At 36.7% G+C, this 12,799-nt stretch overlaps 1 protein-coding gene across 1 annotated transcript in view; it reads right to left on the bottom strand.

Moving 5' to 3' along the window:
* Positions 1-12,799, bottom strand: part of RSRC1 (arginine and serine rich coiled-coil 1) — a 429,432-nt gene that overhangs the window by 303,676 nt on the left and 112,957 nt on the right. The window contains exon 6 of the mRNA XM_073890364.1: positions 11,058-11,231. Coding sequence (XP_073746465.1) covers positions 11,058-11,231 — 174 coding nt within the window. The remainder of the gene's footprint in view (positions 1-11,057; positions 11,232-12,799) is intronic.

Genomic DNA, 12,799 nt, shown 5'->3' on the forward strand with positions numbered 1-12,799 from the left:
AGTCGAAATCAAAAAGGCCATTAGTGAGGTGCAATCAAACATGAAGGCTCTGGAGGGGAATCAGGGGGAGACGAACCATGAGAGACTATGGACTCTGAGAAACACACTAAGGGTTCTAAAGGGGAGAGGGGTTGGGGGGATTCGTTAGCCTGGTGATGGGTATTAAAGAGGGCACGTATTGAATGGAGCACTGGGGGTTATATGCAAACAATGAAACATGGAACACTACATCAAAAACTAATGATGTAATATATGGTGATTAACATAACATAATAAAATAAAATTTGAAAAAATGGAGGCTCTAACTGCTAGGATAAATGAGGCAGAAGAGAGAATTAGTGATACAGAAGACCAAATGACGGAGAATAAAGAAGCTAAGAAAAAGAGAGATAAACAACTACTGGATCACGAAGGCAAAATTCAAGAGATAAGTGATACCATAAAGCAAAACAACATTAGAATAGTTGTGATCCCAGAAGAAGAAAAAAGAGAGAGAGGGGCAGAAGGTATATTGGAGCAAATTATAATAGAGAACTTCCCTAATGTGGGGAAGGAAACAGGCATCAAAATCCAGGAGGCACAGAGAACCCCTCCCCAAATCAATAAAAAGAGGTCAACACTTCCACATCTAATAGTAAAACTCACAAGTTTCAGAGACAAAGAGAAAATCCTGAAAGGAGCTGGGGACAATAGGTCTGTAACCTACAATTCTACCATTGTAGAAATATTAGACTGGCAACAGACCTATCCACAGAGACCTGGCAGGCCAGAAAGGACTGGCATGATATATTCAGAGCAATAAAGGAGAAAAATATGGAGCAAAGAATACTATATCTAGCTAGGCTGCCACTGAAAATACAAGGAGACATAAAACGCTTTCAGGACGAACAAAAACTAAAAGAATTTGCAAACACCAAACCAGCCCGACAAGAAATATTGAAAGGGATCCTCTAAGGAATGAAAGAGCCAAAAAGTAACATGGACCAGAAAGGAACAGAAACAATATACAGTAACAGTCACCTTACAGGCAATACAATGGAACTAAATTCATATCTTTCAATAGTTACCCTGAAGTAAATGGGCTAAATGCCCCAATCAAAAGACACAGGCTATCAGATTGGATTAAAAAAACAAGACCTGTTGATATGCTGTCTGCAAGAGACTCATCTTAAACCCAAAGACACCTCCAGATTGAAAGTGAGGGGGTGGAAAACCATTTACCACGCTAATGGACAACAAAAGAGAGCTGGGGTGGCGATCCTGACATCAGACAAATTATATTGTAAACCAAAGACTATAATAAGAGATGAGGAACGACACTACATTGTACTTAAAGGGTCTATCCCACAAGAAGATCTAACAATTGTAAATATCTATGCCTCTAACATGGGAGCAGCCAATTATATAAGCCAAATAATAACAAAATCAAAGAAACACATCAACAACAATACAATAATAGTAGGGGACTTCAACATCCCCCTCACTGAGATGGACAGATCATCTAAGCAAAAGATCAACAAGGAAATAAAGACTTTAAATGACACACTGGACCAAATGGACTTCACAGACATATTGAGAACATTCCATCCCAAAGCAACGGAATACACATTCTTCTCTAGTGCCCATGGAACATTCTCCAGAATAGATCACAGCCTGGGTCACAAATCAGGTCTCAACCAATACCAAAAGACTGGGATCATTCCCTGAAAATTTTCGGACCACAATGCTTTGAAACTAGAACTCAATCACAAGAGGGAAGTCGGAAAGAACTCAAATACATGAAGGCTAAAGAGCATCCTACTAAAGAATGAATGGGTCAACCAGGAAATTAAAGAAGAATTTAAAAAATTCATGGAAACCAATGAAAATGAAAACACAACTGTTCAAAATCATTGGGATGCAGCAAAGGCAGTCCTAAGAGGAAAGTATATAGCAATACAAGCCTTTCTCAAGAAACAAGAAAGGTCTCAAATGCAAAACCTAACCTTACACCTAAAGGAGCTGGAAAAATAACAGCAAGTAAAGTCTAAAATCCGCAGGAGAAGGGAAATAATAAAGATCAGAGCAGAAATCCATGAAATAGAAACCAAAAGAACAGTAGAACAGATAAATGAAACTAGGAACTGGTTCTCTGAAAGAATTAATAAGATCGATAAACCTCTGCCAAACTTATCAAAAGGAAAATAGAAAGGACCCAAATAAATAAAATCATGAACGAAAGAGGAGAGATCACAACCAACACCAAAGAAATACAATTATAAGAACACATTATGAGCAACTATATGCCAGCAAATTTTCCAGATAATCTGGAAGAAATGGATGCATTCTTAGAGGCATATAAACTACCAAAACTGAACCAGGAAGAAATAGAAAACCTGAACAGACCCATAACCAGTAAGAAAATTGAAGTAGTAATCAACAATCTCCCAACAAACAAGAACCCAGGGCCAGATGGCTTCCCAGGGGAATTCTACCAAACACTTAAAGAAGAATTAATACCTACTCTTCGGAAACTGTTCCAAAAAATAGAAATGGAAGGAAAACTTCTAAACTCCTTTTATGAGGCCAGCATTACCTTGACCTCAAAACCAAGACAAAGATCCCATCAAAAAGGAGAACTACAGACCAAGATCCCCGATTGAACATGGATTCAAAAATTCTCACCAAAATAGTATCCAATAGGATCCAACAGTACATTAAAAGGATTATTCACCACAACCAATTGGGATTTAATCCTGGGCTGCAAAGTTGGTTCAACATCCACAAAACAATGTGACACAATACATTAATAAAAGAAAGAACAAAAACCTTATGATATTCTCAATAGATGCAGAAAAACCAATTGACAAAGTACAGCATCCTTCCTTGATTAAAACTCTTCACAGTGTAGGGAGAGAGAGTACATACCTCAATATCATAAAAGCCATCTATGAAAAACCCACAGTGAATATCATACTCAATGGGAAAAAACTGAGAGCTGTTCCCCTAAGGTCAGGAACACGGCAGGGATGTCCACTATCACCACTGCTATTCAACGTAGTACTAGAAGTCCTAGCCTCGGCAATCAGACAACAGAAAGAAATTAAAGGCACCCAAATCGGTAAAGAAGTCAAACTCTCACTCTTTGCAGATGATAGGATACTTTATGTGGAAAACCCAAAAGACTCCACCCCAAAACTACTAGAACTCATAAAGGAATTCAGTAAAGTGACAGGATATAAAATCAATGCACAGAAATCAGTGGCATTTCTATACAGCAACAACAAGACAGAAGAAAGAGAAATTAAGGAATCAATCCCATTTACAACTGTGCCCATACCATAAGATACCTAGGAATAAATCTAACCAAAGAGGCAAAGAATCTGTACTCATAAAAGAAATTGAGGAAGACACAAAGAAATGGAAAAACGCTCCATGCTCATGTACTGGAAGAACAAATATTGTGAAAATGTCTGGGCTACGTAGAACAATCTACACATTTAATGCAATCCCTATCAAAATACCATCCACTTTTCTCCAAGAAATGGAACAAATAATCCTAAAATTTGTATGGAACCAGAAAAGAACCCGAATGGCCAGAGGAATGTTGAAAAAGAAAAACAAAGCTGGTGGCATCACAATTCTGGACTTCCAGTTCTATTACAAAGCTGTCATCATCAAGACAGTACGGTACTGTTACAAAAACAGATATATAGATCAATGGAACAGAACAGAGAGCCCAAAAATGGACCCTCAAGTCTGTCGTCAACTAAACTGTGACAAACCTGGAAAGAATGTCCAGTGGAAAAAAGATAGTCTCTTCAACAAATGAGTGCTGGGAAAATTGGACAGCCACATGCAGAAGAATGAAACTGGACCATTTCCTTATACCATAAACAAAAATAGACTCAAAATGGATGAAAGACCTAAATGTGAGACAGGAATCCATCAAAATCCTTGAGAACACAGGCAGCAACCTGTTTGACCTCAGCCGCACCAACTTCTTCCTAAAAACATCACCAAAGGCAAGGGAAGCAAGGGCAAAAGTGAACTACTGGGACTTCATCAAGATAAAATCTTTTGCACAGCAAAGGAAACAGTGGACAAAACCAAAAGACAACTGACAGATTGGAAGATATTTGCAAATGACATATCAGATAAAGGGCTAGAATCCAAAATCTATAAAGAACTTATCAAATTCAACACCCAAAGAACAAATATTCCAATCAAGCAATGGGCAGAAGACATGAACAGACATTTCTGCAAAGAAGACATCCAAATGGCCAACAGACACATGAAAAAGTGCTCAACATCGCTCGGCATCAGGGAAATCCAAATCAAAACCTCAATGAGATACAACCTCACACCAGTCAGAATGGCTAAAATTAACAAGTCAGGAAACGACAGATGTTGGCAAGGATGCGGAGAAAGGGGAAACCTCCTACACTGTTGGTGGGAATGCAAGCTGGCGCAGTCACTCTTGAAAACAGTATGGAGGCTCCTCAAAACGCTGAAAATAGAGCTACCCTAAGACCCAGCAATTGCACTACTGGGTATTCACCTCAATGATACAAATGTAGTGATCCTAAGGGGCACCTGCACCCAAATGTTTATAGCACCAATGTCCACAATAGCCAAACCATGGAAATAGCCTAGAAAGAGCCAACAGATGAATGGATAAAGAAGATGTGGCGTGCGCGCGCGCACACACACACACACACACACACACACACACACACACACACACCCCGGAATATTATGCAGCCATCAAAAAATGAATTCTTGCCATTTGCAACGTGGATGGAACTAGAGGGTATTATGCTAAACGAAATAAGTCAATCAGAGAAAGATAAGTATCATAGGATCTCACTGATATGAGAAATTTGAGAAATAAGACAGAGGATGATAGGGAGGGAAAAATGACACAAGACGAAACCAGAGAGGGAGACAAACCATAAAGGGACTTAATCTCAGGAAACAAACTGAGGGTTGCTGGAAGGGAGGGGGGTTGGAGGGATGGGTGACGGACACTGGGGAGGGTATGTACTATGGTGAGCACTGTGAACTGTTTAAGTCTGATGAATCACAGACCTGTGACCCTGAAACAAATAATACATTGTATGTTAAATAAATAAATAAAAAACAGTACAATGTCACTGGTCATATTGACATTTTTATTTACAACCAATCTTTTTTTAAAAAAGATTTTATTTATTTATTTGAGAGAAAGAGAGAAAGAGCACAAGCAGGGTGAGGGGAGAGGGAGCAGACTCCCCACTGAGCAGGGAGCCTGATACAGGGGTTGGTCCCAGGACCCCAGGATCACGACCTGAGCCAGAAGCAGCCACTTAACTGACTGAGCCACCAAGGTGCCCCTCACAACCAATTTTTCAAAAAAGTCTATAAAAATGTTTTATAATAGCCAGCTATACTTGATGGAGTTTGATCAAATGTTGCTAAGGAAGACACAATATGAATACACAGAAGACTCATATGGGGTGTCTAATGTTCACAATCATCAAACCAAGCTGTAATTATGGGATGTCATGACAAGTTTCATATTTCTGATTTCTGACTCTCAGTATAAGTGTGCTTAACAAAATAATGTTGTGTCCAACTTCAACGTAAGAACTACTATTAATAAAATGTGTTTTCATATTTCAAAACATTTCTATAAAATAAATACAAATAGCTAATGATACGATAAATATTTTAAGTTTTAAAAATTTGGGGGGAAGCTAATAAAAACAAGAAAAATCTGTATCAATGTTTAAAGGTAAAATAGTCTGAAAAAGCAAATTGTATAAATGTAGAAAACACTGAAAATTAACATTAAACCATCTTTAGAAAATCTAAGACAAGGCTCAGTTGGTGTCTTTTTATTTTTTTAAAGATTATTTATTTATTTATTTGTGAGAGCATGAGCAGGGGGAGGAGGAGGAGCAGCAGGAGAAGGAGAAGCAGACTCCCTGCTGAGCAGGGAGCCAGACATGGGGCTGGATCCCAGGACCCTGAGATCATGACCTGAGCTGAAGGCAGACGCTTAACTGACTGAGCCACCCAGGCGCCCCAGTTGGTGTCTTTCTTAAATTAATCCTTCATATATGGGCGCCTGGGTGAGTCAGTTGGTTAAGCAACTGCCTTCGGCTCAGGTCATGATCCTGGAGTCCCGGGATCGTGTCCCACATCGGGCTCCCTGCTGAGCAGGGAGTCTGCTTCTCCCTCTGACTCTCTTCCCTCTCATGCTCTCTATCTCTCATTCTCTCTCTCTCAAATAAATAAATAAAATCTTAAAAAAAATTAATCCTTCATATAGTATTATAAGGAAAGACACCTTTTAGTCCCTATAAACTCCTGATACCCTCCCAGCTTATATTAGGCCTTCCTTATTCAGTAGCTTCATAAAATGAAAAGATCAATTTATAACATTATAAGATGTAATCATTCAAATGTTCCAGGAATTCCAAGAACTATATTTAATTATCTGCTGTATTTATAAGATTTTTCAGAATTATCTAATTTGGTATCTTCTTCCTCAAAAGTTTAATAAAAAAACTCTTCCTTATTAGGCTCATTAAATTCTTGCACATTCCTTCCTCTCCCACTTTTATTTTTCCCAATTTGTAAAATAGTCCTTTACTATTATTACTCTTACTCTTCTTAATTTGTATTTTATAAATGTATGCTTTATATTCTATCAATTTTCATATAATATTGATATTTTCAAACTGGACTGATAAAAACAAACATTGTTATACATAAAGAAGCAGAAGTGTTATCTTCTCTTATGTGGGAAGCAGCCAGGTTATTTAGCGTAACATAAGCTAAAATATTGTTCTTGGGTTGCTCAACTACAATGAACTAATATATAAGTCCTAAATATATGATTTGTGAATTTTTTTTTCTCCACCCACTTTTTTTCAGCAGCGGGGTAAAATCATTTGGCAAGAGACAGCTCACAAAATGATCACAGAAATAAATTCAAGGACTAGAAATTTTGTGGTTTTGATTAAATATAATTCTAAATAAACATATGAAATGCTGTTGTAGGAAAATATGTGAGAAAGAAGAGGGAGAAAAGAGAGAACCAATCTTTTACTAATGACAGATTTCTGGCCTGATCAAAGAAAAATAAGGCACAGAAATTCTTTCAGTTCTCTTTAGGTATTTTCTAGGGAAGTTTAAGCAACAGCATATGACTTGATCTCAAACATTATATCTCATCATCAATGATTATGGATTACTACAGGAATGAGGATAATGTACTGTTAAGAGTCAAGATGCTCTTGTCAGGAAACATGAATTAGAAGCTTAACTCTACCATTTACTAGCTCTATGACTACAAGTTTTTATCTATATGAAGGATAAAAAAAGTTCGTATTTCATGAGACTATTATGATAAGTAAATAAGATAATGCATGTCAACTGGTTAGCAAAACTCCTGATACTTAGAAAATATATTTAAAATGTAAAACACTTATTATGTCTGTGGGAAACAAAGCATTTTGTTCATATCTCATGTAGACCTGATCGTATCATTACCCTGCTTGCAACTTCATCAGCTTCTCACTGCCTTTAGAATTAACTCCCAACTTAAGTTATAAGATACTCCAAATACTCATTTCTCACCATTATTCCTCTTCAATTCTAAACCAAGCCTCATTAGACTTTAGTTCCTCAAATATGCCATATTCCCCTGCTTGCCTCTAAGTCTTTCCACATGAAGTTCGCTTTGCACATAACATTCTTTCTCATCTCTTTCTTCACCACTTCTTCTGAGAGCCCTTCCCTGACATGCTGACTAGTCTGGACCAAACAGCTTAATGTTCATGGAGATATCTTGCAACCACAATTCGTCAAGACTAAGGATGAAAGCCAAGAGGCTAAGACTGGCCTGTTGGAAGAGTTAAAAAGTACCCAAATCTGCTTACCTCTAAACTTTCTGTTTTATTAGCAATAAACGTGCTCATGGGGGAACCTGGGTGGTGCAGTCAGTTAAGCCTCCAACTCTTGCCTTTGGCTCAGGCTGTGATGGCAGGGTTGTGAGATCAAGCCCCGCATCGGGCTCTGTGCTGAGCAGAGCTTCTCTCTCCCTCTTCCCTCTGCCTTCCTCCCCGCTCTCTCTCTCTATAAAATAAATAAATAAATCTCTAAAAAAATTGTGCTGAAGGTTTAAGCCAGAAGCTGACAAACTACAACCTGTGGGCCAAATCTGCCAATTGCTCATTTTGTAAATAAAAGTTTTATTGCGATACAGCCATATCATTCATTTAACATTATCTGTGGCTACCTTGGTGTTCAGTAGTTGCAACAGAGACACAGGCCTAAAAAGCCTAAATTATTTGCTATCTAGCCCTTTACAAAGAAGTCTGCTGTCCCTGCATTAAGCTACTATTGTTTAGGTTTTGTTAATTATGGCCAAAAGCATTCTAACTCATACACTGTTTCCACAGCTTCCTAGTAAACATTCATCTGATTTCACTGTAATTACTTACACATCTTCTATCTATGCTTACTTTGCCATCTGCATGAACTCTCCAAGTAGGACTGCCTACTATTATGACCTTGTTACCAACATAGTACTTCATAAATAGAAGGCATTTAAATGTTGTTGACTGAACAAGCGAACAAATGAATGAATGAGTGTATCTGATCAATAACCAATCAATATTTAATAACAACTAACATGTACATTAGGTACTCTAAGTGATACAAAAGAGTAAAAGATATATTCTCAGCCCTGAATGGCTTAAGAAATCAGGTCTAAGAAATAAACACATAAGCTTAAAAAAAAAAGACATTATTTCTGAAGCAAAGCAGGGTACATCTGTACATATATAAATACTATCATTAAATGTGTATGTGACCCCCCCCAAAATTCCTGATTTAGATCATACCAAAAGATAAGAATCTGGATGTCCTCGGCACAAACCACAAGAGAGAATATCCTGATATACACCACCTTATACTATGGTCCACTAAAACCATGGAAATTACTGAATCAAGCTACTCAACAGTTTTTTGACATTGGTTCCCAGAGCCCTTCAACTAACACCTCTTGTTTTGAACTTGTTCATCCCCTTTGTTGAGATTTAAAAAATAATGAAGAATACAACATTATTACCTTGTAAATCTGTCATCCAGGATTTAGTCCCTCGAACATAATCGCCACTGAGTTTAACCTGTAAAACTGGCCCAAACTTTCAAGACTGATGTCACCATATTAGAATCTTTCCTGAAACCACCCAACCTCCCTTTTTTATCCATGCATTCATTTTTCTTACCTTTAAAATCTCCAAAATAATGCTTTATGTAATATAAATTTTATACAACTGTGTAATTATTTTGAAGTGGAAAGCAAATATTTAATGACTACCAGAAAGCATAGTCACTCTTCTCATAGCCACGTAACATCTAAAGTATAAACCAAAAGAAAAAGAAAACAAAAAAGAGACAAGGAGCAAGGCAGTTCCTTGACTGACATAATTATTCATCCTCTTGGTCCATATTTTCCAGTCTCAAAAAGCTATTCTCTATCCTCTCTTCAAATCTATCATCCTCCTGGGGCGCCTGGGTGGCTCAGTCGGCAAGCGTCTGCCTTCGGCTCAGGTCATGGTCCCAGGGTCCTGGGATCGAGCCCTGCATCGGGCTTCCTGCTCAGCGGGAAGCCTGCTTCTCCCTCTCCCACTCCCCCTGCTTGTGTTCCCTCTCTTGCTGTGTCTCTCTCTGTCAAATAAATAAATAAAATCTTAAAAAAGAAAATCTATCATCCTTCTGACTTTCTCCCTCTCTCAATAGATTTCTCTCATATCCTCTCTGATCTTAATTCCACTCTACCACTCTAGCTAACTCAGCCTCCCTATCCTATGGCCAGATATCCAACCCCATCTCCTCTCCTATAACATTCAACAATCCTTAAAACTAGAAAAAGGCAGAACTCGGAATTTTGCATGACCACAACTGTTCTGTGTGCATTAAAAGTTGTGAGGTCATCAGGAAAAAGAAAGTCATATAATAATACTATCCTCTTCCAAAGTCCACCACACATTTATCATTTCAAAGAATCTGGCAGGTTTATATAGTATCACTGTAAATCTGGAAATAAAAAATAAACACACAGACAACTGTGAAAAAGAAAAGGATGAGAGATGAGTTCCATATCCTTTAATAAATTTAATTCTTCACAGAATCAAGATCTCAAGGAACTACCTTTAAGATCCTGACAAGCTCTTTGATTTAACACTGAAAACTGATACATGACAGATAAACACTTTTGTACTGAAGTATTACAGTGAATATACATGGGGTGTTGAAAGACTCACAAAGGGGGATAAGTTCCAAGATGTTCTACTTTATATAATAAAAGAGCCCAATGTCAGTTTTGAATAAAAAAAACAAGAAGCTATAATTCAAACTACAAACCAAGATTTTGCTTCATTTTAACATTTTCTAATTTAACAAACAGTTATCAATGGATTTCAACCTCCAACTGGACAAAGTTAGACTAATTGTTTCAATAATACCAATTCCAGAAAAAATAAATTCTGGGTCTCACACACACACACACTCACTAACACATCCACAAACACACCCCGAACAGTGGTCAAGTCCCATTCTATATAGAAAGAAGTCTAACCAATAGTAAATCACATGGTTCCCTACCTTCGTTCTACTTTCACCCTTTTCCCCTAACAGCTTTACAATAAATTAATAGACACTTTTAATCATGAGCTAGTCTTTGAATTGCAAAATCATATTTATGGTAAGGAAATTGAATGTAGAACTTTCCTAAAGAATTATGTAAATTTTCTTTTACTGACATACTAAGCTTTGATCATGCCATTTATTTTGTTTCTAAAATTTGTTATATAAATCTTAAATGGAAACAGGAATATAACGGAAGCACAGTAAAAGTCTGAGATAACCATTTTGATTTATCCTTTCTTCTTTATCTAATGTATTTTCCTCTTTTGTTCATCTAAGAAAAATCTCAGAGAATGAAAATTTAGTCTGAATATTGCCATGGAGTCATGGCAATCACACTGCGTCATCACTGCTTAGGATTTGTTTCAACTTACCCACGTTTGATGTTGTGTAATTCCTTATCCTTGCATTTATCCTTCTCCTTTTCTCTCTTCTCCTTGTCTCTGCCTTTCCGTCGTTCTCTATCCCGAGATCGACTACGGGTTCTTCTGTGACTGGACCTTTCACTGCTTCGACTGTGGGACCGTGGACGAGGTCTTGACCGGGACCTATATTAAGTAGATTTTATTACATTCACTTAGTGTATATTTTGTATTATGAAATGCAAATTATTCTTAAAAACTATCTAAAAGGATTTAGTTTTTAGTTATGGATTTGGTAACTAAATAACTGTGTGAAGTAAACATCTGTATAGGATTCTTTATGAATAAATATACTCAATTGAAATGATATGAGGGAAGTATATGTTGTCCACTTTAGAGGAAATTAAGGTTTAGTCAAAAAATGTCTGCGAGTATAAGTCTTAAAGGTTCAAATCGAGTCTTGATTACTCAAGTCTCCTCAAATAATATAACAAATCTAAATGTATTCAAAAATAGTGTCTTCCCTATCTCTATAATCTTGGCTTCCATATCTATTCAACTTCTTTTCTTATATCTGTTACAATAAAACTATTACTCTCCTCTACCCTTATCCAGCTATTCTTTGTATTAAATGACAGTATGAGCTGGGATATACTATGGTTTTTTTTTAAAAAGTAAAGATTTCAAATCCTGCTTACAGGATTTCAGTACTTACAGTACTGAAAGAAAGCTTCTACCAGACTTATCTTATAGATAACTATACAAAACAACTACCTAAACGCACTTTTGGATACTGACCAAAGGAAGTCAGATTCTATAGGTGGCCGACACTTGGGAAAAGAACAGAGCAATAAGAAAGTTTCCCATTTTATATCTTCTTTTCTGACGGCAAGGCTAACTCTGTGACATTCAGGGCAGCTAAAACTCCAACAAAAAACTTCAGGATTTTTGTCCTAAAAAAACAGAAGAAAGACTCAGCAACCACTGGAAAAGGAAAAGGAAAGGGGAATCCTAAAAAAGAGTGAGAAGAGAAAGCCAAAAATTCTATATGTAAACACTACTCAAATCCCAGGCTGAACCCTACATTATGCATAGGAGGGGAAAATTCCACAGATAGTTAAGGATAAAAGAACTGAAAACATCAAATGTCCCTGAAGAGACAGGATTTTTACAATTTTAATTCAACTAACTTTCCTGTTAGAACAAACAACTAGCAAACAAAAAAATCAGTATTCTTTAGAGGAATAAAACAGAACTCAGTGTATTAAAAAATGTGACATTCACCATGTCCAGGATAATATCCAAAATTACTAGATAACAAGGCATGAAAAATGTGATCCAATCTCAAGAGAAAAGATAATCAATGGAGATTAACCCTGAGATAAGCCAAATCTTAGAATTAGCAGAAGGATTTTTAAAAAGTATAACTATATTTGCAATAAATATAAAGAAATCTCAGCAGAAAAACTAGAAAATGAAAAAAAATGAAATTCTATAACTAAAAAATACAATATCTGAAATTTAAATTATGCTGAATGAGATTAAAATCTACTAATCACTAATGAGATTAGTAACAACAGTGGAAAGAATCTGTATACTTGAAAATAAATCAAATCAAGATTACCCAATCCAACAGACTAAGAGAAAAAAAGACTGTCAATAATAAAAACAGATCCTCCAGGATCTCTGTGACAATATCCAAATGTCTAACATGTTTATTTAAACCCAAAAGTAGAGAACATAATAAGATAGAA

The sequence above is a fragment of the Callorhinus ursinus genome, unplaced genomic scaffold (assembly GCF_003265705.2).
Source record: "Callorhinus ursinus isolate GAN/ISIS: 27379988/994484 unplaced genomic scaffold, GSC_fseal_2.0 scaffold1, whole genome shotgun sequence".
In the NCBI taxonomy this organism is placed as follows: Eukaryota; Metazoa; Chordata; class Mammalia; order Carnivora; family Otariidae; genus Callorhinus; species Callorhinus ursinus.